A 21,541-nucleotide genomic window follows, 5' to 3' on the forward strand; every position below is an offset into this window, starting at 1 on the left:
GAAAGTTACTTCACCTTTCTGAGCCTCACACTGTCATATGTAAAATGATGAGAATAATGCTCGCAACCATCATGCAACTGTAACACTGTGACTTATAATAATACATATATATTTAGTCTTCATCCCATTCCTGGCGTAGATCTTCTTGTAATTTCCTATGTGATAATAGCCACAAAGGTAACTTTTATTAATCGTAACAACTCCCTTTCAATCACACCGGGGTAAATGACAATGAGGTGATTTTTGGAAAACCTGTAAGGATGGAGGCTTTGCTACGGGACCCAACCATGTGACAAGGGAATTGGAACTTAACCAAAGAGGAGAGGAATTAGAGATGAATTTAATCACCACTGATCAATGATTTGATCATGTGATGTAGCTGTTGTAAAAAACCAAAAGCAAGGGGTTTAAGGACTTCTGGGTTGGTGAACATATGGCGGTGCCTGGCGTAGCAGGACAGAGAGGGCAGTGATGCTCTACACCCTTCCACATACCTTGTCCTATGCATTTCTTCCATCTGGCTGCTGGTGTCTAAGTGGATGGGAAGTCTGTGAGACTGAGCATTGTACCTATGAGCTTGGGCTATCTCCAGGGAGACAGTGTCAGAATGGACTGAACTGTGGGGCAGTCAGCTATAGAGGCAAACCACCCACACATGTGGTGACCAGAAATATCAGAAGTGGAGAAGTGTTGTAGTGCAATATTGAGAGTAGAGGTGAGTGTGTTTTTTCTTAACAACAATAACAATGATGACTACAAAAAACAAAAAAAGATATGTTTGAACAATGCTTATCATTTGATACTTTCCCACAGAATGAATATTTTTCACTTAATTTCTTTTTATTTGATATGAATACAAACCAAAGGAAGAATTCCAAAGGATTCTACAATATTACATTTAAAGGTAATGCTCTTTTCCTTAGGTGGCATAAGAATTTTGACTAATATTAGGTTTGTCAGGTACTTGTAACACAAAGTGTCTAGTTAATAATTCCTCTTACAATGTTACCCTATATGTGCAAACAAAGTTAAGTCATTACTCACAGTATTCCTGTAAGATAGATAGGAACATATATTTTGTCATTACTCTTTCAAGTCTAATTAGAAATATTTTAAATTGAAAGCACAAAAACTAGTAAAAAATTAAAACTTGCTTTGATTTCTAACCTCTATGTGAAATTTTTGCAAGTTCAAATAACATTTATTGTAATGCCATATACACTTTCTAGTCATTTATACATGTATGCACTGCAATGTACAGTTTATAATACTAGTAATATTTGCTAACACTTATGAAACACTATATGCCACATTTTATAGACTATATACCAGCCCCTCTGGTACATGATGTTTTTATACGAACCCATTAAATACTCACAACCCCCGTAAAAACATACTTTTTTTAATATGAGGAAAATGAGGCTCATGAGGCTAATATGTCTGAAGTACCAGAGGTGGGATCTGAACTCAGGCAGGGCAACAGAGGTCATGGTGTTAACCACTGTACTACATTATATTAAAGAGAGCAAAACAGACAGTGTGAGGTTCCAGAGACCATGGAGCAAATAATAAGCAAGATTATCAAAAGATGCCTGTTTTTTTTTTTTTTTTTTTTAAAGGTACAGGCAAGAGGCTCCATCAATAGGTATCAGCACCTCAGTAACTTACTGAATTCAGCATGCTGCGGAGCATTCCCAGTAATAAAAAAGCAGCTTCTGTACACACGTTATGGATAGACGAGACCACAGTTCCGCTGGAAGCTGGAACGCCAAAGATAAATGTCCAAATGGAATCTAAATCAAACTGCAAAGGTGAAAGTGAATAAAGGTTAGCCATTGTTAATTTCTTTCAGTAGAGACCCTTGTAACTTTCTAATGTTCTAAAATTTCTTTGAAATTAGTTTTTTTCCAACGAGCACATGGTGAAAGCGATGAGACCCAGCACTCCCATGTCCTGTATTAAAAAATTCATCTTTATGTTTATAAGGAAAAACTAAGTACTATGCATCATCCTACCTTAGGTACCTATGTTGAAAATTTTGTTTCTACTTTTTTCTCTAATGAAAACAAAAATAAAATACTAATAATTTGCCAATAAAGAAAATTATAAAACTAAATATTTTAGGCAGGAGCTTTATTTTCCCTCCCAGCAATATTCTAATTCATAGATTACATGCAGGTAAGATTTGACAAAATAAAAATCAGTTGGAGATTTATTCATAGCAGTTTTATATAATACTTTATGAATATGGTGTCATGAGTATTTTGAAAAATTATATAACCAACTAAAGTCTGCTAAGCTTGATTTTTTTAATCTTGAGTCAATGTAAGAATATAGATTCTGTGTTTTCATTTACAAGGCTTAGTTAATTACTAGAGTTTATTTGATTAGCATTTGGCATCAATGACAGACATATAACTGTGTTTAAAAGGTAAATACAAAGACATACACAGATGTAGATAAAAATACCCACAGTACTCTTCAGTTATAAATCAAGTAAAATCTTGCTGGTTTCCTAATGATAAATGTCATCTATTATTAAGGAATTAAAAAAAATTCTAATTAGGAATTGTACTAAGAATCTTATCCTAAGCACTCAGTTAATTCATGGTTAGGGATTCAGAATATAGTAATCCAAATAATGTCACTTTAGCTTAATGATTATTTTGGATTAAAGGTACATCAGAAACAGCCATGTAAGAAGGACATTCTGACTCTTTGTCCTCCTGAAAGTGTGAAAAATACTTTATCCCTGGTAAGGGAATTTAGAGCCAAGAAGACTGTGTAAACAAACCATGTTACTTCTTTTTGCTACCCAAAATCCCTCTTGTAATCAGTTCACAAATGTACTGTTTCTTCACCTAAAAAGTATAAAAACTGGATACTTTAAGTCTGATGTCTTTGTAGGAATCCTACACCTACATGTATAATTAAATTTGTTTTTCTCCTGTTAATCTGTCTTTTATTATAGGAAAAGAGGGATAGGTTTCAGTGAACAACCGAGAATGGTAGACAGAATATTACTAATTGTCCCCTACAATGATACACAGCCCATTTCCTTCTTTTTTAAAGGTGTAGGCATTTTAAAGGTATAGGTATATTTCAATTAAAAAGTAACCTAAGGCAAAAGAATTCTTCCATTAAAATATAATCCAAAGTCTTTATGCATGTATTAAGTAACCATAAATATAAAAGGGCCAAAGAGGGACAAAGGACTCCTTTTTGGACAATTTTTCTAAGGTATTTTCAGAGTTTTCTGCCCCAGATCAAAAACTAAATGTGAGGAAGAGGTGGAATCAGTTGGTTACTTGATCATGATTGACCCATTTCATGACCCTACAGTGAAATTTTTACACATATAATTACACACCTTACTAGGTAATTCCTACCTGGCAACCCTGCTTACATCGGCTGCTGATGACAGGCACACTGACCTGCAGGTTCTCAGGCAGCTCACTAACTGGCTGCTGTAGAAACAATGCCATGAGGAGAAAATAGAGGGCAGGGACATTAGTGTGTTTAGGAAGAAATGACTGAAGAACTGGAAAACCAGGAAAATGACAGGCATCCCGGTTAATCTCTCTGACCGTTGATCTCCCTCCAGCACTCCTGCCCACATTGAATCCTAAGGAAACAATAAGTACAAAATTAATAACTGATTTCCATGCTGCATTGACAATGAAGGAGTAACCCAGTATATGTGACATTTCCATCTGGAACATTCAAATTACTACAGGCAATTATTCAACATTTGAATTAATCTTTCACTCAAAAGTTTTACTTTACAATCTCTATTAGGATCCAGGTCTTAATACACAGCTGGGACAATAAGACACAAGGGGTAATAGAAACTGTCCTCATTAAAAGAATGACCTATGAAGGGTGCTAAAATTCTTGTTAGTATTTCCCTAAGAAGAAAATAAGCCTCAAAACACCCAAAATTTAGGATGCTACAAATATGTACTTGAAAATACAATTATGTAACATAGACAATTTATCATTGATCTTGAGACTCATGGTACACTGTCAGTTTACCTTAAGTTATCTATGGATTAGAGACAAGATTAAATCAATAAGCAAAACAATCTTTCCTCATGTGACATGTTAATGTCCTGGGAAGGTGCCTGGCAGTAGGACAGCAAATTCCAGCTGCCGTGACTCTGGGTCTCTAATGGCCATAGGCTCACTGAGAAACTCAGCTCTTCTAGGAGATGGTCACTGTTACCAGCATGGCCTCTAGTATCAGTCTTTCTATCAATGTTGCTTCCTCTGTTACATAACTGATAGCAGGACACAATTCAGTTATTTATTTTACTACCCCAAACCTAGCACAGTGCTCAGCACAGAATGAAAACTGTCCAGCTTCAAAGGAAAACCTTTGTAAATATCAACAATTAAAGGATAGATTTTTATCCTGAAGCAATTTTTATTTTAAATGAATATTAACATTATTTCCTTCTATTTTCCTAGGATGAAGCAAGCACATACATGATGCTATATAACTTAAAGAGAAATGTATGTTTAGGTTGTCTTTTAAATATTTCATCCTAGCCTATTGCTCAGAGTGATGTGAATTAATCTTTAAAAGTATGCTCTTCTATTTAACAAAAATTGCATAGCCACTTTCACTGAATTTGAATTTCTCAAACACAATGAGCATGTGCAATAGAAATTACTATTATCCTTTCTGCAATGCAGAAAATATGTGATTTGTTTAGGGTCACAAAACTAATGATTGGAACACTTACTCCTGGGAGCATGAATTTGTTTCAGAAACTGCAGAGTTATGCTGTCTCCCTTGGCCTTATTAATGACATGGTCATATATCTGAAAGAGTTCACTGGAGTGATTTTTGTTTACAGTAAATACTAAATGAAAATATGAGTAGAAAAAGTGTCAAACTTTAAAAAATCAAAAGACATACAATGATATTTTATATATTAAATAGGAAAAAAAAATTTTGATTAATCTACATGTCCTAAGTGAATAAAAAATAGGATTCATTTTCCACTCTGATTTCACACTCTACTTCCCCATGAGTAATTTATGGAATACTGACTTTGTTATTAACAATTAAACACTAATTTAAGTTCAAGTTACAGTTGTATGGGTGGTATTTTTATAAAGAAAGATTAGACAAAAAATGTGACTAAAACTTTAAAAAATATTAGGTTGATCATGTGATCAAAGAGAAATAGAATCAAAAGATGATATACATATATATGCATAGATATGTATGTATTAGTTACTCAGGGAAAATTAAATCAAATCCAATATAAGTTAAACACAAATTGAAAACCTAGATTTCTCTTGAGGATCAAAATAGCAACTGCAATGTGTAGGCAGGTATCAATAAAGGGCAAACAAATTCTAAGGCATTAAGTAAAAAATGGCAAAAGCAGTTTTTTCTGTTACCACTCAAGTGATGTGGTATAGAACAACGGACAGGACTAACAATAAGAAGACAGATATTGAGCAGTATTACCGTGTGACTCAGGAATCTTATAAAGTTATCTTATTTTCCTAACTAGGGAAGTTAAACCTTAATTTCTGTTCATTAGGCACATATAATGTAAAATAAAAGTACTATAAAATAAATACACAACTGTTTCCAAAATCATGAAGCCTAAATAAAAAAAAAAAAGTGAAAAAATTCTGCAAACCACAAAGCTTTCTATGACTCTTATGTGCTATTGTACTACTATTTCTGGCTTAATAAAAGCCATGCTGTCAATTAGTATTTAAAACCCTCACATTCCACAGAATTCATTTTCAATTGCGCTTTCATTGTTTTTCTAGTAGCTGTCATTAAGATCAATAAGCAAAATTTCTTGCTACTAACCTGTTCAAAATACCATCTGTATGCTCCAGAGTCAACTGAAAATGGTGATTAATTTTTTAGATTATGAAAAGTATCTATAGTATTAGTAATAATAAATAATAATAATTTAAAATACATATTTTAAAGTACGTAATTTTCTCCAGAAGTCATTTTGCAGTGAAAAAGAAATGGTATCACTCTCTCTTCTTTCTTCATCACAAAGATTCTTTTGACATTTTCCACATGTGAATAACAAGAAAATAATTCTGTTCTGAAAGTTCTCTCCTCTTATCATTCACTTTAATATCTGAGAGAGCAGTTCAGGCAGTAGCGAGGTATTGAAACTTTTACTTTTCATTATAGAAAAATTACATATTAAATTCTAATCCCTAATTTCCCTATCTCACAGAGTAAATATGTAATCCTGATGCTTGTTGCAGAAAACAATGATTAATGGTTTAAAAATGAAATGTTATAGTGACAAATATAATTTTAAAATACTTTAAGAGTTTGAATGACCTTAATTTTCAATGAAAACATTACCTTTAAATATATATTTCCAAAGTAAGGTTTATATGAATCTAATATAGGAAATTTAAATTCTCTAATGTTACTTAAGTGCTCAGTTATATGTTGAAATCAGCACAGAAAAAGTGAGTAGAGAATAAAGAGCTTTCACAGAAACTTTAAACTTAAATTTTGGATCTGAGTAACCTGGATTTAAAAGTCAGAATTTACTGTGACAAGTAACTTCATTCCTATTCTATAGTTTTCTTGTCAGTAAAATGGGTATGACAGTAATTATATCTCAGAGTTATAGTGAAAATTAAAGTTTAGTAACTGGTGCAGAATAACCACTCAAATTATTATCATTAATTCAAATTTTGATGACTGGTTAAATATTTACTTATAGATAATAAGGAATTCCTTAATTTTTCTGATTTCATTTTGACTTGCAATTTTAAGAAGTCAAATTTGAAAAGATCTTAAAGATTTTATTCTATCACTAATAAAAATTCATGACTCCTAAAAGCCATCAAACTGGAGATTAAATATAACATATGATTTAAAATATTTAAAAACAAAACACAACCTCTTATTTCAAAGCAGCTGATTATGAAAGGCCCATACCTAACACAGTTCCGATCTTATTCGTTAAGACAGAGTCTGTCTGTTCCAACCACCCTCCACCACTGAGTCCTTCTTTAAACTTGATGAGAATGGACTGATTACTCAGTAGGACAACAAGAATCCTCATGGCTGCTGTAACTGTGGTGGAATGCAAGTGTTCTTCCATAAACATCATAATCCAGTCAAAACCCAGTGTCTTGACCAGTTCTTCACAGGCTCTATTCAAAGTGGATTTAAGAAAGAGAAAAAATTAATTTCAAGTATTAGGATTTCAAGTTTAAAAGAAAAGTAAGACTACATTTTATTCATGAGATACTATAAATTTCTGGGGTTTAAAAGTATCTATTAAAAGTCAGTGACAGTACTTTCTTTTTTCTACCATGACTTAATTAGTTAATAGCAACTAATACCACAAATTCTAAAAAGATTTTACTTACTGCAAATTAATGCTTGTTTTTTCTTTAGATGTATAAACTAGTTTTAGCAATATATCTAGAAGTCTGTTCCTCAAAAGTATAAGATTAGCCGATACAAGACCTCCAAATTCCTCTTCAGTTCCTATAATGAAAATAAATTCATTAGCGTGCCCTACCAGATAAGCCAGGATAGAATATCCAACACTATTCCAGTAAATCTCACTGAAAAATATTATCTCTTAGAAAACATTTTTTCTAGGAGTGTTTTCTGCTAAAGCAAACAAGAAAAAGGGTCAACTCCATCACTTTTCTTTAGAATATTGAAAATAGTTCATTTGCATTTAATATCATCTAAACAGTGATTTAAAAAAAGGTCATAGACTGTTTCCTACAAAAATATTTCCCTCAATTTACCAATAGGGGGGAAAGTCATCCAGTTAATTCATACAAAAATAATACAGATTCTTCATTTCTAGATTCATTTTGAAAGAAATAAATTTACCAGACTTAAAAATTGATTGAAAGGGAGCATAAACTAGTCAATAAATGTAATAGTGCATAAGGGAAGTTAATATTTAACAGTGGAGAAGAGAAGCAAAGGCACACAATTCCACTAGAGAAACTGGAAAAGAGGGAGGCAGGCAGAATGTTCCTGCTCTCCTCAGACACACTTAGCATGGGTGGCCCAGTGTTCCAGCCCAGCTCTGCCACTGATGAGCTAGGGGTTAACTAATCACATCCACAAGTCACATTCTAGAACAGAAACTTAAGCTAAACTTCAACCACCATGGTTATGACATTCTTTTTCCTGTTTAGGCATATGACTATAATTCCTTTGTTCACTTTCTTACTGAAATGCTAAGTTAGTACCTTAAATTATGAAGAGTACTTCAAAGTTTACCAAGGAGAACTCAAAATCTCCTTCCCCTCTAAGAGGCAGTGCACGGATAATTCACCAATTATTTTAATGAAAGCATAGCCATACAACTGAAATTGTTATAGGAAATATTTCCTTACAATTTTTCTACAATAAAATGAAAATCTACGCAGAAATGAAAAAAATCCCCTAGCTTTTATGTCTAGTTTTCTTATTGTTATTATGCTTCCCCTCATTTTCAAATACAGTTTAAAACTATGTACTCTGAAAGAAATTTCCAGATTAACTTTTTCCTAGCCAAACCGAGGTCATGTGGGCTGAATGTTTTGGGTACATCGTATTATTCTTTTATTTATTTATTTATTTATTTATGCATTCATTCACTCATTCATTCATTCATTCATTCAAGCAAGTACTGGGTACAGTCAGAATCGCGGGAAGGTGAGAGAATTCACCAGAGCCAGAGGAGAGAGCAGAGCAGGCAGAAGGACCGAAGTACACTGCTGAGGGGAGCAGCGGGCGGCAGGAAAGGTCTGCGCGCCATGTGGGACCCTCCTCTGGTGGCCGGGAAGCAGCCGGGGATTGAACCAGCGCTGCAGAGGATGCGGGCAGCTTCGCAACCCAGCGCTCAACCGCTGTGCCACTGGGGAGGCCCGCATCATATTATTCTTAACTCAGTCTTCAAAATAAGCAATATGTGGCTCATAATAATAAGATCAATAATGTGACTCTGACTTTTTATTTCAAACAGCAATGAACTGGTGAGAATACTAATCAACTTGGCAAATAACAGAAAAATTAACTAATTTATACATCCATACTGCTGTACTCTTATCAAAAAAAATTTTGCAACACTAGCTGTGGTTACTTAATTCCACAACTAGCAAAGAAATATGGAGACCAGAGAAATATTTTTTTCATTTCTTTATATGTAAACGTGGTATACATTTTCAAAGATTCCTAAAGTACTTTCACTTTACAATTTCTATTTACTTGGCTTATATTAATTAGGAACTTAGAAATAATCCTTGTATAATGTAGAACAATGCAGTAGTTAAAAGTTTAGAATGTTGGTTTGGATGACCTGAATTCAAAGGTAGTGGTATCATGTCACCTAAATTTACTTTACTTGGTCCTTCTGTGACTCAGTTTCCTCCCCCGTAAAACTGGTACAACAGTACCTTTTTCATAGGGCTGATATTACATAAAGCATTTAAATAATCCCTGGCAGATATTAAGCACTCAATAAATGCTATTCAATGATTCCATCTTTAAGCTTACACTTTGTTAATTTGCTTCACCAAAGAAATATAAACACTGTTCTAAATGAGCAGGTAGTAGATAAGTGTCAAGGGTCTTATGTCCTTATAATTAGCAAGAAGCCCCTTATCCTATGCAATCTCTTAACTTCTCACTGAAAAACATTATTACACTACTTTCTCCTATCCAGAAAGCACTGAGGAAGCTGTGCTCTAGATGGTATAGTGAAAATAGAGAACTTTTTTGTGAGAGGTATTTTCTCTCTACCCTTTTGGTGGATAAGGTTTTAAGAGTTTAAACAAAATCATTTATGTGATATAATTTTGGATGAGAATAATAATGTAAATAATATTGTCTTTAAGATACTGTAAATTTAATTACAGGTCAAACCAAATGACCATGTTTCAATGTTTTACAAGCAAATCTTCTATTCTAAAACATACAACAGGAAAACTGTACTGGGACAGAGGGCAAAAGATACGTACCAAACGAAGAAAGTTTAAAGAAAAAGTGGTTACCATGAACTCAGGAATTCAAAAATGATGAGATTACTTTTATTTTATACTTAGATGAAATGATGGTAGTAAAAATGTTCATTCCCTCAGCAACTACTAAATATTTAATACATAAGATTAACGATAAAATAGACATAAATTAATGATATAAAATTAATATAATTTACTTTTTTGCCAAGTATGTGTTTCTGACAAGATGTACATAAATTAAAAAAAAACAATGTTCAAAATTTCATTAAAAGAGGTTTGCTATTTAAAGGAATATTGCTATAAATCCTCTAAAAACAGAAGTGATTTATTTTTAAAGCAAAATTCACACCCTATTAACTTTGTAATCAATTCTGTATTTCTGCATATTATATAGGATTGATTTAAAACAAATACATTTGTGAAATATCAAAAAATATAAGACAAAGAAAAAAGTAACATAATCATATCACATATAATTCAGGTTTAACTTTTTAAAGTTAAAGGAGGTAATGGGACAGGAGATAATGGGACATAGTAACTAGTTTTCAAGCTCCAGAATCGACTCACCAGTGTCAAGCTTCTCTTCATTGTTTATTTCCATAACTACAAACTTCTCACAAACTGCAAAGGTTGGTAAAGTAGAAGAAATAAACTGGCCAAACCTTGAAATATGAGAATAAAAACAGTTATAGATTTTATCTTTTCTTCTCACAACAAAAAACAAATTGTACAGAAAGAATAAACAAAGGTATGAAAACAAAAAAATTTTTTTAACTAACATTTTACTGAACTTGAGTGGATTATTATTTGGTTTGCTCTACCTGAGCTCATGGCAATTCATGTCATATATGTCATAATCTTTTCTATTATAGGATAAAAATACTTCTTTCGAAATAAATCCTTTAATGCACTAACCAAAATGTTTTCAAGAGCCAAACAGCATGATTGAATGAAAAAGTCCTAATATTTTCAATATGGATTCACTATAGCCTAATAATTCGGAACTTGAGTTCTGGAAACACAGATAAAGTTAAAATCCTGATTTTTATAAGTTTTAAATGGGTTATCTGGAACAAGTAGCTTAACCTCATTGGGCCTTATTTTAATTTGTAAAGCAAAGAAAAAGAAAACCTTGGTAGGTTTAATGATAATGTCAATAAAGCGATCCCTATAGTTCCACACTAAGATCTAAGTAAATACTGTTAATAATAATAACAATCTCCAAAACAGTTCCTAAGTTCCAGTTTTAAATCTATCATCAAGTTAGAGATGTTCTCCAGGTAAATGAATATAAACACCAGTGATTTACATACTACGCAGATTAGAGATTAGTCTTCTGAGAATATTCTAATAAGCAGGTATGTTTCTACCTGTGATACCTGGGAGATTACAAGGAAAGTGGTGATTAAGTCAAGCTAAAACAATTCTCTACTTTAGGGTTAGGTAGTTTTTTCTTGAGTAGTATTAACATTACAGATGCTACAGAGGCATAGAAACCAATTATATTCATCTCATTCATCTTAACCTCAATGGCATTTTTAATTAATAAACTGACAAATATAGATATTTTTATTACCTAAGAAGATCATTGCTGTTGGGAAAACCTTGCAGTAAGAAGCTCAGCACATTACTAATAGCAGCAATTGTAGGCTGGGATAAAGACATATCTCGAAGAGTCAGCAGCAATTTTGGGATTAGCTGGAATTCCCTCATTAATTTGGCATTCTTTGACGCTTCACTAAAGAGAAAGAAGATTTTATACACAGTACTATTATCTCTTCCATAACTGAAAAATTAGCTGCACAGGTATTAACTAATACCTCGATTCTGTGAGCAGTTCAATGAAGTGTTCAAATAAGGAAAGATGAAGTTCATAAGGTGCATGAAGCCAGACCTATAGAAAACCAAAAAAGAATAGTGGTATATTTAGGGCTAGAAAATACTCCAAATGTCAATTCAGTAAACACAAATGCAGCATATCAAACTTATTTCACTTACACTTAAATGAATATAACCAATTTATTAAGTTTTTATTTGGTAAAGCCCAATAAAACTCCTTGTACGCAGGACTTCTGGTTCTGTACATAAGGGGATAATTGCTATGGAAATTAACACTCCTAAGAGAAAGAACTACAAAGTTAAGGTCCACAGAAAGTTTTCTAGGAACCCATTATTGACTACTATTATTGAATATTGAATATAGTGAATAATGAACATTATGTACTGAGTACAAAGGCTGAATCATTGGAATCACCAATCATTCCAATACGGGTCTAAAATTGGAAATAGTCAGTGCAAAGAAATACACCAAACAATTCCTGGGACTTGTCAAGGGCTGAGCGATTAATCTGCACTCCTACTGACAGACTAGACTTTGCAATACATAGGAACTTGGGGAGAGGTCTCATAGTGCAGTGGGGATAAATTAGCACTAGACTAAAGGCCCACTCTAACAAAGCTAAAAGTATGTCTCAAAAGGATTGAATAACTAATACCAGAGAATAGTTCAATACTCTTGAAATGAGTACAACAAAATCTAAAATTCATCATCCCTTCAAAAATGACCAAATATGCAAAGGAAAAGGAAAATATGACCCATACCGTGGGAGAAAAATCAATCATCATAAACAGTCCAGGAAGAATGACGTGATAGAATTGGTAGGACTTGAAGAAAGCCATTAAAATATATAAATATCAAATCATTGTTTTATATTGAAAACGGATGTCACCTGCCAATTAAACCACAAATTTTTTTTTTTTAATAAAGGGGGCCTCCCTAGTAGTGCAAGGGGTTAAGCACCATACTATGAGGCTTTGCAGCCACTGCAGCACGAGTTCGATCCCCAGCCAGGGAGATACCCACATGGCACAGCAGACCTCTCCTGTCTCACCCACTGCTTCCCTCAGCAGTGTATTTTGTCAGTCTGCCTGTTCTGCTCCCCACTCTGTCTCTGGTGAACGCTCTCACCCCCGGCACCTCTGGTCTGTACCCCAGTTCTTGTATGCATTAATAAATAAAAAAAAAAAAAAAAAAAAACCTTTGAGAGGGAAAGTGGGATAGGAATAAAACAGGGAGGGGGCCCAATGGCCCAGGGTAAAAGACTGTGGGTGCATGGATGTTTGGGAGAGGGGGTGGTGACATATATCTGAGGAAGTGTGACTCTATGACCCTAAATGATATACAGTATTGTAAACCAATGTCACCTCAAAAAAGAAAGAAAAAAGGAATGTGGTATATACACACAATGAACGATTACTCAGCTATATAAAAAAAGATGGAATCTTGCATTTTGTGACAACATGGATGGAACTGGAGGGGGTTATGCTAAGGAAAATAAGTCAGAAGGAGATAGACAAATATTGGATGTTTTCACTTACATGAGGAACATAGAGAAATATCAAAGGCAGACAAAACCGAAGTCAAAACAAACCCTAGTAATCTGATGGTAGAATTAAAGTTGGCAGAGGAGGGGCATGGGGAAAGGGAACAAAGTGGGGAGGGGCCTGATGGGCTACAGGGGAGGACTATGGGCACTTGGTGGTAAACATGGTGTTGCAACATATGTCTGAAGAGGTGTGAGCCTATAAGCCTCAATCACATACAATGCTATAAACAGTCATTACGTTAGTAAAAATAATACAATAAAAAAAGGAAACTGCAAAAAAAAATACCATTAGAAATATGCTCCTTATGCTAAAGAACATCACAAAATAAAAATGAACATGATGAGGAAACAGAAGTGAACTTCCATAGATGAAAAATATCTAAAATTTAAAATATACTGAATGTGACTAAAAACTGATTAGATTCAACTAAAAAATTTAGTAAACTTGAATTCTTAATACTAGAAACTATTTGAATGAAGCATGAGAAAAATAGTGAAAAGATAGTACTTGAGCATTACTGACTTGAGGGATAATATCAAACAACCTAAGAAACGTGTACTTGGGAGGAAGAAGGCACCAGGGAAAGTAACTGAAGAAATATTAGCTAAAAAATTTCCAATGTGATGAAAATGAAAATCTGACAGACTTAAAAAAGTCAATAAATCCAATGCAGAAGAAATATAAAGAAGGCAGTGGAGAGACTGGCATCTTAAAAGAGTTAAAAAAAAAAAAATCAACAACGCACTGCTAAAATATCCTACAACGATAGGAGAATTTTTCACCAGAAGACATGAACTACAAGAAATGTCAAAAGTATTTTAGGCAGATGAACTATGTAAGACAGAAATCTGGACCTACCCAGTGGAATAAAAAATGCCATAAATGCTATGCATGTGAGGAAACATGACAGAACTTTTAAAATGTCTTTACAAGATAATGGACCATTTAAAGCAAAAATAATACTGCGGGGATCCAAGATATATAGAAGTAAAATGTATAGCTTCAACAACACAAATGGCAGAAGGAGAAATGGAAGTTTACCATTCTAAGGTTTTATAGTAAAGTTGGTATGATATTCCTTCAATACAGACTTACGTGTCATACCTGTATTCCCTCAAATCTAGAACAACCACAAAAATGAAAATGCTGGGCCTCCCTGGTGGCACAAGGGGTTAAGCACCGCACTGTGAATCAACTGAAGCCTCTGCAGCATGAGTTTGATCCCCAGCTGGCCAGGGAACAACCCACATGGCGAAGCAGACCTCTCCTGTCTCGTCCGCTGTTCCCCTCAGCAGTGTATTTCAGTCAGTCTGCCTGTTCTATTTCCTGTTCTGTCTCTGGTGAATCCTCTCAACCCCCCCATCTCTGGACTGATTCGGACTGATTCGGACTGATCTGGACTGATCTCTGGACTCACTCCCCTCCCCGCCCCCAGCTCTTGTATGCATAAATAAATCTTTAAAAAAAATTAAAAAATAAATTAAAAAAAAAAGAAAATGCTATGTGTTACTACAAACTGTATTTCTTATAGCTGTCAAATGACTGTTCTAAAAATAGGGTGATATATTTATAGGTTACTGTTTAAGGCAATTAGGAATGCTATATGAAGCAATAAAGAAATAAGGAAATAAGCAGTTAGCAAAAAATATATGGTCTGGTACTATCTCCACTTTCAGGCCTCCATTGGAGGTCTTGAAATGTATTCCCTGTGGATGAGGACAAACTAATGTATTGGTCTCTTATGACAGGCCAAAATTTGAATGCAACCAAAATTTGTGAGGCAGTGAAGTTTCATTTGTTCATGTTAGATTTTAATCAGAATTCTGAAATTAAAGATAATCCACTGTTTAACTGTGCCAATTACCTTATCAAAACAAAGATAGGCATAATTAAATGGGTCTTCTTAGTACTCCCCATAGTCCTTTTTGAGTATCTTCCTCTCTGCTTTCACAAGTTTTTCATTTTCTATTTATTTGTTTTCCTCTAATGGACTAAATACCTTGAAGGACTCGCTTATATTTTTACCTCTTAGCACCTAATACAATACCTGGCTTAAAAATATCAATTTTCTAAAAAAGTGAAATGTTTGCACACTAGAACTCTGAATATCAGGCTGAGAAATATACTTTTTATTGCATCAGGGAAATCACTAGAAGTTTTTGAGTAAGCACCTTACTCTGAAAGAATGAAGTCAAAAGATAAATAGGACAGTTTAGGACACGGGGAAAAGAAATGAGAGCTATCTTAGTAGTAGAGAAGAAATGATTAAGGCTTGGACTAAGATGTAATGGGACACACAGAAAAGGCAGACTGAAGTGTTGAAGAAGAGTCTCTAAGATTTATTACTGAAGTGTTTATAAACAGAGAGGAAAAAGGAAGGCTGAGTTTTCAGTTTCAAACCTTGGTGAGTAGGGAAATGGTGTTATTAATAGAAATAGAAGTCAGAAGGAAGAACTAATTTGGGGAAGGATGCTAAGTTTGGTTTAGGTGCTGCTGGAACATAAAAATGGAAATGTTTGTTGTACAAGAAGTGAGAAATAAGGCAGGGATTCAGATGTTAAGCGAGAGATACAGGTTTGAGAGTCAACTCTGTAGAGATGGGCTGGAGGCCTGGCTGAGAATCTAAATGAAAGAAATAGAAAAAAAAAAAAAAACAAAGGAAAAGCTAAAGAAGTGAAGATGGACACTTTTACATAAAATAATAAAATTTCCACAGCAGGGAAACTGTGGAGACAGTATTGGGAAAGATAAAAGATAACGGAGGGCAGCAGGAACACCGGCAGAGGTGGGAGGAGGAAACAGACTGCACCATGCACCATGGAGAGCTCTGGATACTGAGAACCCAGTGTAGGCCAGCCTGCTAATAGCTTTCAAATAAAGCTTCAGCAAGCTAATTAGGGCACATTTGTTAGGAATTTAAAATAATTAACAACACAGACGTTACATTAGCTATGAGTAATAAGAAGTAGGGCCTAGCCATCACAGTTAGCAAACATGCAAGTGGTAGGCACCTTTTTGGGACATAGGGATACAAAGAAGAAATGGACATGATCTTTGTACTGACAAATTCTATAGGCTCACAGGGAGGCACTGGGGGAAGGAGAGAAAGAGACAGAGAAAAAATAGTCTATAGTGACTCATATGCAAAGTTAAATGGAGAAAGGAAACAGGATCCAGGGTCAGGGTCAAGTGGTACCTTGAGAGGGACAGAGTAAAAGCTGTTATGGTAATGAGACAGTAGAATGCAAATTTCATTATTTTAGCAAAATAAAGGATGTTTTACTATGTGGCTACTATTAACCAAAATCTTAGGTCTAAATTCCTATTTGTTCAGGAAAAGTTTCCATCAGAATTAATAAAAAATGTCTACCTCTCACAATGCCAGTGGCAGCAGCAAATTAGCTATAGTTAAGTGTATGCCCTGTACCATGTTACCTCCAAACTATCTGCAAAATGAAATATTACTGGTGAAAAGGACCCTACAACTACCTTATTTTTTATATTTTACTGATAAAATTAATATGAGCATAATAAAATTACTGAACGTAAATACATCTTGAACACCAAATTATTTAATAGTTAGCTCTATCAATATACAGAGGAAGAAATGGTTTCATTGATTACATATTACCACTTAGTGTTTATGTACATACTTCAAAGTCACAAAGTAGGTCCTGGAAAGCAGTTGAATTTGGAATAATGGAGGTCTCATGTCCACTATCCACAGTTCCCACCAAGGAAAATGTTAGATGGAGGATGTGGCTATTAAGAAGGGAACGTTTCTTCTTAAGCAGCATTGCCAACAACTAAAAGAAAGCAATATGTATAAGTGATATAAAATACCCTGGAGAGCAATATGTAGAGCAATTTCTGATACCTTTAAGCAGATTTCTACATTTTTATTATGACCATATAACAATGGAGAAAAAACAGGGTACTCACATTACTCTATGACTAAGATATCCAGTTTTTTTTAATAAACCCTTTCAATTCAAACATTGGTGTTTAAATAGTCCTTACCACCAAGATCATACAATTTTCTACACATAATATTTTATTAAAATGGAATTTTCGGGCCTCCCTGGTGGCGCAGCGGTTGAACGCTGGGTTGCGAAGCTGCCCGCAGCCTCTGCAGTGCCGGTTCGATCCCCGGCTGCTCCCCGGCCACCGGAGGAGGGTCCCACATGGGGTGCAGACCTCTCCCGCCGCCTGCTACTCCCCTCAGCAGTGTGCTTCGGTCCTTCTGCCTGCTCTACTCCCCACTCTGGCTCTGGTGAATTCTCTCACCCTCCCGCGCTTCTGACTGTACCCAGAGCTTGAATGAATGAATGAATAAATAAATAAAATATAAAATGGAATTTTCCTTTTGCAACAGTCTTAATAATTATAACCTAAGGAAGTTTAACGGTATTCTATGGCATGGTTGCAGTATTATTAGTCATTCTCATGTTGTTGGAACATTTAGATTGTTCCTGTATTTTTCATGAGAAATAATGCTGCAATCATCATTTTGAAAGTTTTATAAAACAAACCACTTACCGACTTAGTGTGATTATATCTATATAATGCAGTATAGTAAGCAGTTTACCAGTATCAAGGAACTCATGGTTCAAGTTAATAGAAGGCATCTGTACTTCATCTACCCTGGAGGTAAGATTTAATCTTGCTATGATAACTTGTTTCTCTTCTTACAAGTAACTTTGTGTCACAACCTAGTAGATTGTGGGTACATGAACACTGCATATTTTTAATGCTACATAAATTTTCAGTGCTAACAACAGACACATAATACATAGTAGTTCTCACATTTCCTAGATAAGTTAGAGTATGGGGATGCATCGCGGGGAGTAAGATGACTCAGAATGGAGGGGAGAAAGTAGGAAACGGGGAGAAATCTATTATGGATTTGGTGGTCTCCAGTGCAGGTGCTAATATGCTCTATCATTTCAATCCTAGTTCTACAAAGAAAGTTAGCAAACCACTGTTATGGAATATGTTTGAAAATTAAAAGCGGAATAACATAGCTCAAGTCAAGGGTTTAGAAGTGAGATGTGAGGAAACTGGAAAAAAAGAATGAACCAAAATATAAAGATATTTTCACATAACATATAGCAGTTTTCACAAAAAATTGCTAGCTTTTAATTTGGATAGTATACGAGTTTGAAAAAACATGGGAAATAAAAATGAAAATTTTTTTTACAACTAAGTAAAGCCGAGGCAATGCTTTAGAGTTACAAACCTGGTAGCCTTTGATTCTTTCCATTTCTTTGCTGGCTAGTGGGTTACTCTTGACCACACAAACCAGGGCCTTGACTGCTGCATACAGCCCTTCTACATCAGAGGCCATGGCCACGAGGCCCAGGATGGCTGCAGCTCCACCAATGTACTGCAAAGTAGTGGCAACAGGCTTAGGGACAAACGTTCTTACTCCTGATTAAAAGATAGTAAAAAATAATTAAAACAAATTCCCCATGTAAAGAAGAACCAAGTAAATTATCCTAAGAAGTATTTAATTGATTATAAAATAACACTATTTTTAAATAACAAGATCTTGTATCCTAAAATGAAGTTTAAAAAAATTTAAGATACAGTTTGGCAAAAAGCAAAACCTGCTAATGTGCATATACTCTCAGAAAAGAGCTGGGAGTCAAGGAGTAGAGAAAAGGTGGGTTTAGAACCAGCACAAATGTTTCTACATGTAGCTTTGGGCAATACAAAGACATAAAGTACAAAGGTCTTGGAAATGTATTTCTGAGGTGAGTGAGGATGCCTTACTGGAATGACTGGGGAATAAACATGGGAGAGCAAAAAATGCTTGAGGGATGGGTTTGGAGGAGGCATGTTGGCGAGGATGGGGTAGTCCCAGTAGTTAAGACAAGGAAAATACACTACTAACCATTACATGACTCCTAGTGCTGTCATACTGGTGCACAGGACATAGTGCAAGAACTCTGTAAATATTTGTTGAAACGAACAAAGGAAAACTACCACATGCTTTAGCAAAAAGGGTCCTTATTAATGCACTATTACCAAAAACACAAAACAAAGTCAAGATATGTGCAGTGTACTGGGGCAATAAAAATTGACAAGGACTGATAAAAATGTAGGATTCTGACTGGCAAGACACTAGCTTTTTGTTAATCTACAAAGGAAATAATATTATGCATTTACTTCCATTTTAAAATATATTAATTACAACTGGTTCTGAATTTTGGATGGCCTCATGGGTTTATGTACAAGATCCTATCTAACCAAAACACACCAAGTCATTTTAAGCAGACACAAGGCTCAGCAGTACATTTGCCAACTCTAACTTATTAAAATAGGACTTAGGTGTTTATACTCCAAAGCTCTTATTTCTACCTCATTTCCAAATAACACCAGCACTCGTGATGGCCTCCACTGATGTACCAAACCACATAATTGTTGGTATTTCTAGCTCCCTAAATGTAGTGTGAAATTTGTCTTGAAATTACATAGAAGTAATTTACCACTGCTGATGAAAGAGGGAAAAAATTAAGAGGATTTCATAAAAGGTTATGATTTTTAAAAGTTGGTTTGGGATTCTTGCATTAATCTCTAAATACTTATACAGGTCAGCATGATAAAGGATGAACTTAAACGCCTCCCCTGGAGTGAGGAAAGTGCACAAAGATTTGATGGCAGGTAAAGAAGTCTGAAACAAGTACAATTTGACTCACCCAAGTATCCAATCAGAGCGGCCCCAATGGTCCGTGCAGGCCCGTTCAGGTGCCCTGCTGAATTGTGGATCAGCTTCACTGGAGTGGCATTCTCATGGGAAGAAATGCCTAACTGAAGAATAGGAAAGAGAAAAATGTAACCACAGAAGAATGGTCTGAACACTGGGATTGCAAAAGAAAGGGGAAAAATTAATTGGTAGCATAACTCTTCTCTCTCCCCTTAGCAGAATTAAAACATGAGCACTTTTCAAAATGTACAAATACTTCCAGAAGTGAGGAAACTCGAAGAAAGTAAGTGAAATATAATCTGAGATAAAGATGGTGAGGGGAATCTCGGGAAACATTTTCAAGGTTTTTTCTGAATGAAAATGTGTTGTGTTTATAAGTTTCTCATTATTCATAGTATTTCTGATCAATGAACAGAGTATTAGCTTTACTCCATTCTCATGTAAAGTATCACATAAATCACCCCAGAGTTTATAGATAAAACATGCCTACATAAAAGGAATGTTAAAATTTGCATACATAGACACACACGCACAATGTGTTTTCAAAGCAAATAAAATTCTAAAACTGTAATTTCTTGTGTCTATCTAAATTTATACACAATTTATGTGCTATAGAAGAAAGTATGTATATTCACAGACCTCTGTGAAAGAGTTTGTCAGTACTTACTGTTCCTAAATCCTCCCCTTCCCATCTCTTGATTTCCTTCTACTTGGGCTTTGCCTTCAGATATTAGCCAAAAAAGGCTTGTGAAGTTCACTGATGACTCCTACCCTGCTGAACCCACTCATTTTTACTGGCCATTCCGACATCTGACAGAGTGAATAGTTGATTTCTACAATCCCAGACTTTCCTAGTTTTTTTCCCCTTCTTGCTGGCAGTTACTCCTCTGCATTCTCTGTTGGTTCTTCATCTCCCACCTCTGTAACAGGAATACCCTGGGTCTCAGTGTGTAAACCTTTTCTCTTCTCTATCGATATCTACATTCTGATGAATCAAACAGGTCTTAGAGCTTGAAACACCATCCATGAACATAAATGACATTCAAATCTCTCTTGAGAATTCCAGATTTGTACATTCAAAGATACTGATAATGTCCACTGACAAGTCCAACATGTTACTCAAACCTTTCCAAAACATAATTCTCAATATCCTTCCAGCTCCTCCCCTACCCCACAACCCAAATAGTAATGACTCTCCGAGTAGTTTTTCTCTGTATCAGAAAAGGTGACTCCTTTGATTCCTTTCTCTCATGTTTTAGACCCAATCTATCATTAAAAATTTACCTCAATCTTCAAAATACACCTCCAATCTGATCACTTCTCATCACAGTCACTACTATCACTCCTAGCCTGACCACCATCTCTTATACAAGTTATTAAATCACTGACCTCAAAATCTCCTGGTCTCCCTGCTTCTACCTTTGTCTCCTTTCAATCTACTGTCAACAGAAGGTT

The 21,541-nt window shown here is 34.9% G+C and overlaps 1 protein-coding gene across 14 annotated transcripts in view; it reads right to left on the reverse strand.

Annotated features, from left to right (window-relative positions):
• WDFY3 (WD repeat and FYVE domain containing 3) overlaps nt 1-21,541 on the reverse strand; it is a 263,597-nt gene that overhangs the window by 80,591 nt on the left and 161,465 nt on the right. For 13 of the 14 annotated variants that reach the window (XM_054687824.1, XM_054687825.1, XM_054687826.1 and 10 more), the window contains 10 exons: nt 20,079-20,190; nt 18,617-18,807; nt 17,031-17,183; nt 11,811-11,884; nt 11,567-11,728; nt 10,558-10,652; nt 7,390-7,510; nt 6,953-7,170; nt 3,390-3,625; nt 1,669-1,803 (listed from right to left, as the gene is read on the reverse strand). In XM_054687824.1, the coding sequence (XP_054543799.1) occupies nt 1,669-1,803; nt 3,390-3,625; nt 6,953-7,170; nt 7,390-7,510; nt 10,558-10,652; nt 11,567-11,728; nt 11,811-11,884; nt 17,031-17,183; nt 18,617-18,807; nt 20,079-20,190 (1,497 nt within the window). The remainder of the gene's footprint in view (nt 1-1,668; nt 1,804-3,389; nt 3,626-6,952; nt 7,171-7,389; nt 7,511-10,557; nt 10,653-11,566; nt 11,729-11,810; nt 11,885-17,030; nt 17,184-18,616; nt 18,808-20,078; nt 20,191-21,541) is intronic. The other variant, XM_054687830.1, reaches the window with a different exon arrangement.

The sequence above is a fragment of the Talpa occidentalis genome, unplaced genomic scaffold (genome assembly GCF_014898055.3).
Source record: "Talpa occidentalis isolate TD23 unplaced genomic scaffold, MPIMG_talOcc4v2.1 talOcc4.6, whole genome shotgun sequence".
Classification (NCBI taxonomy): domain Eukaryota; kingdom Metazoa; phylum Chordata; class Mammalia; order Eulipotyphla; family Talpidae; genus Talpa; species Talpa occidentalis.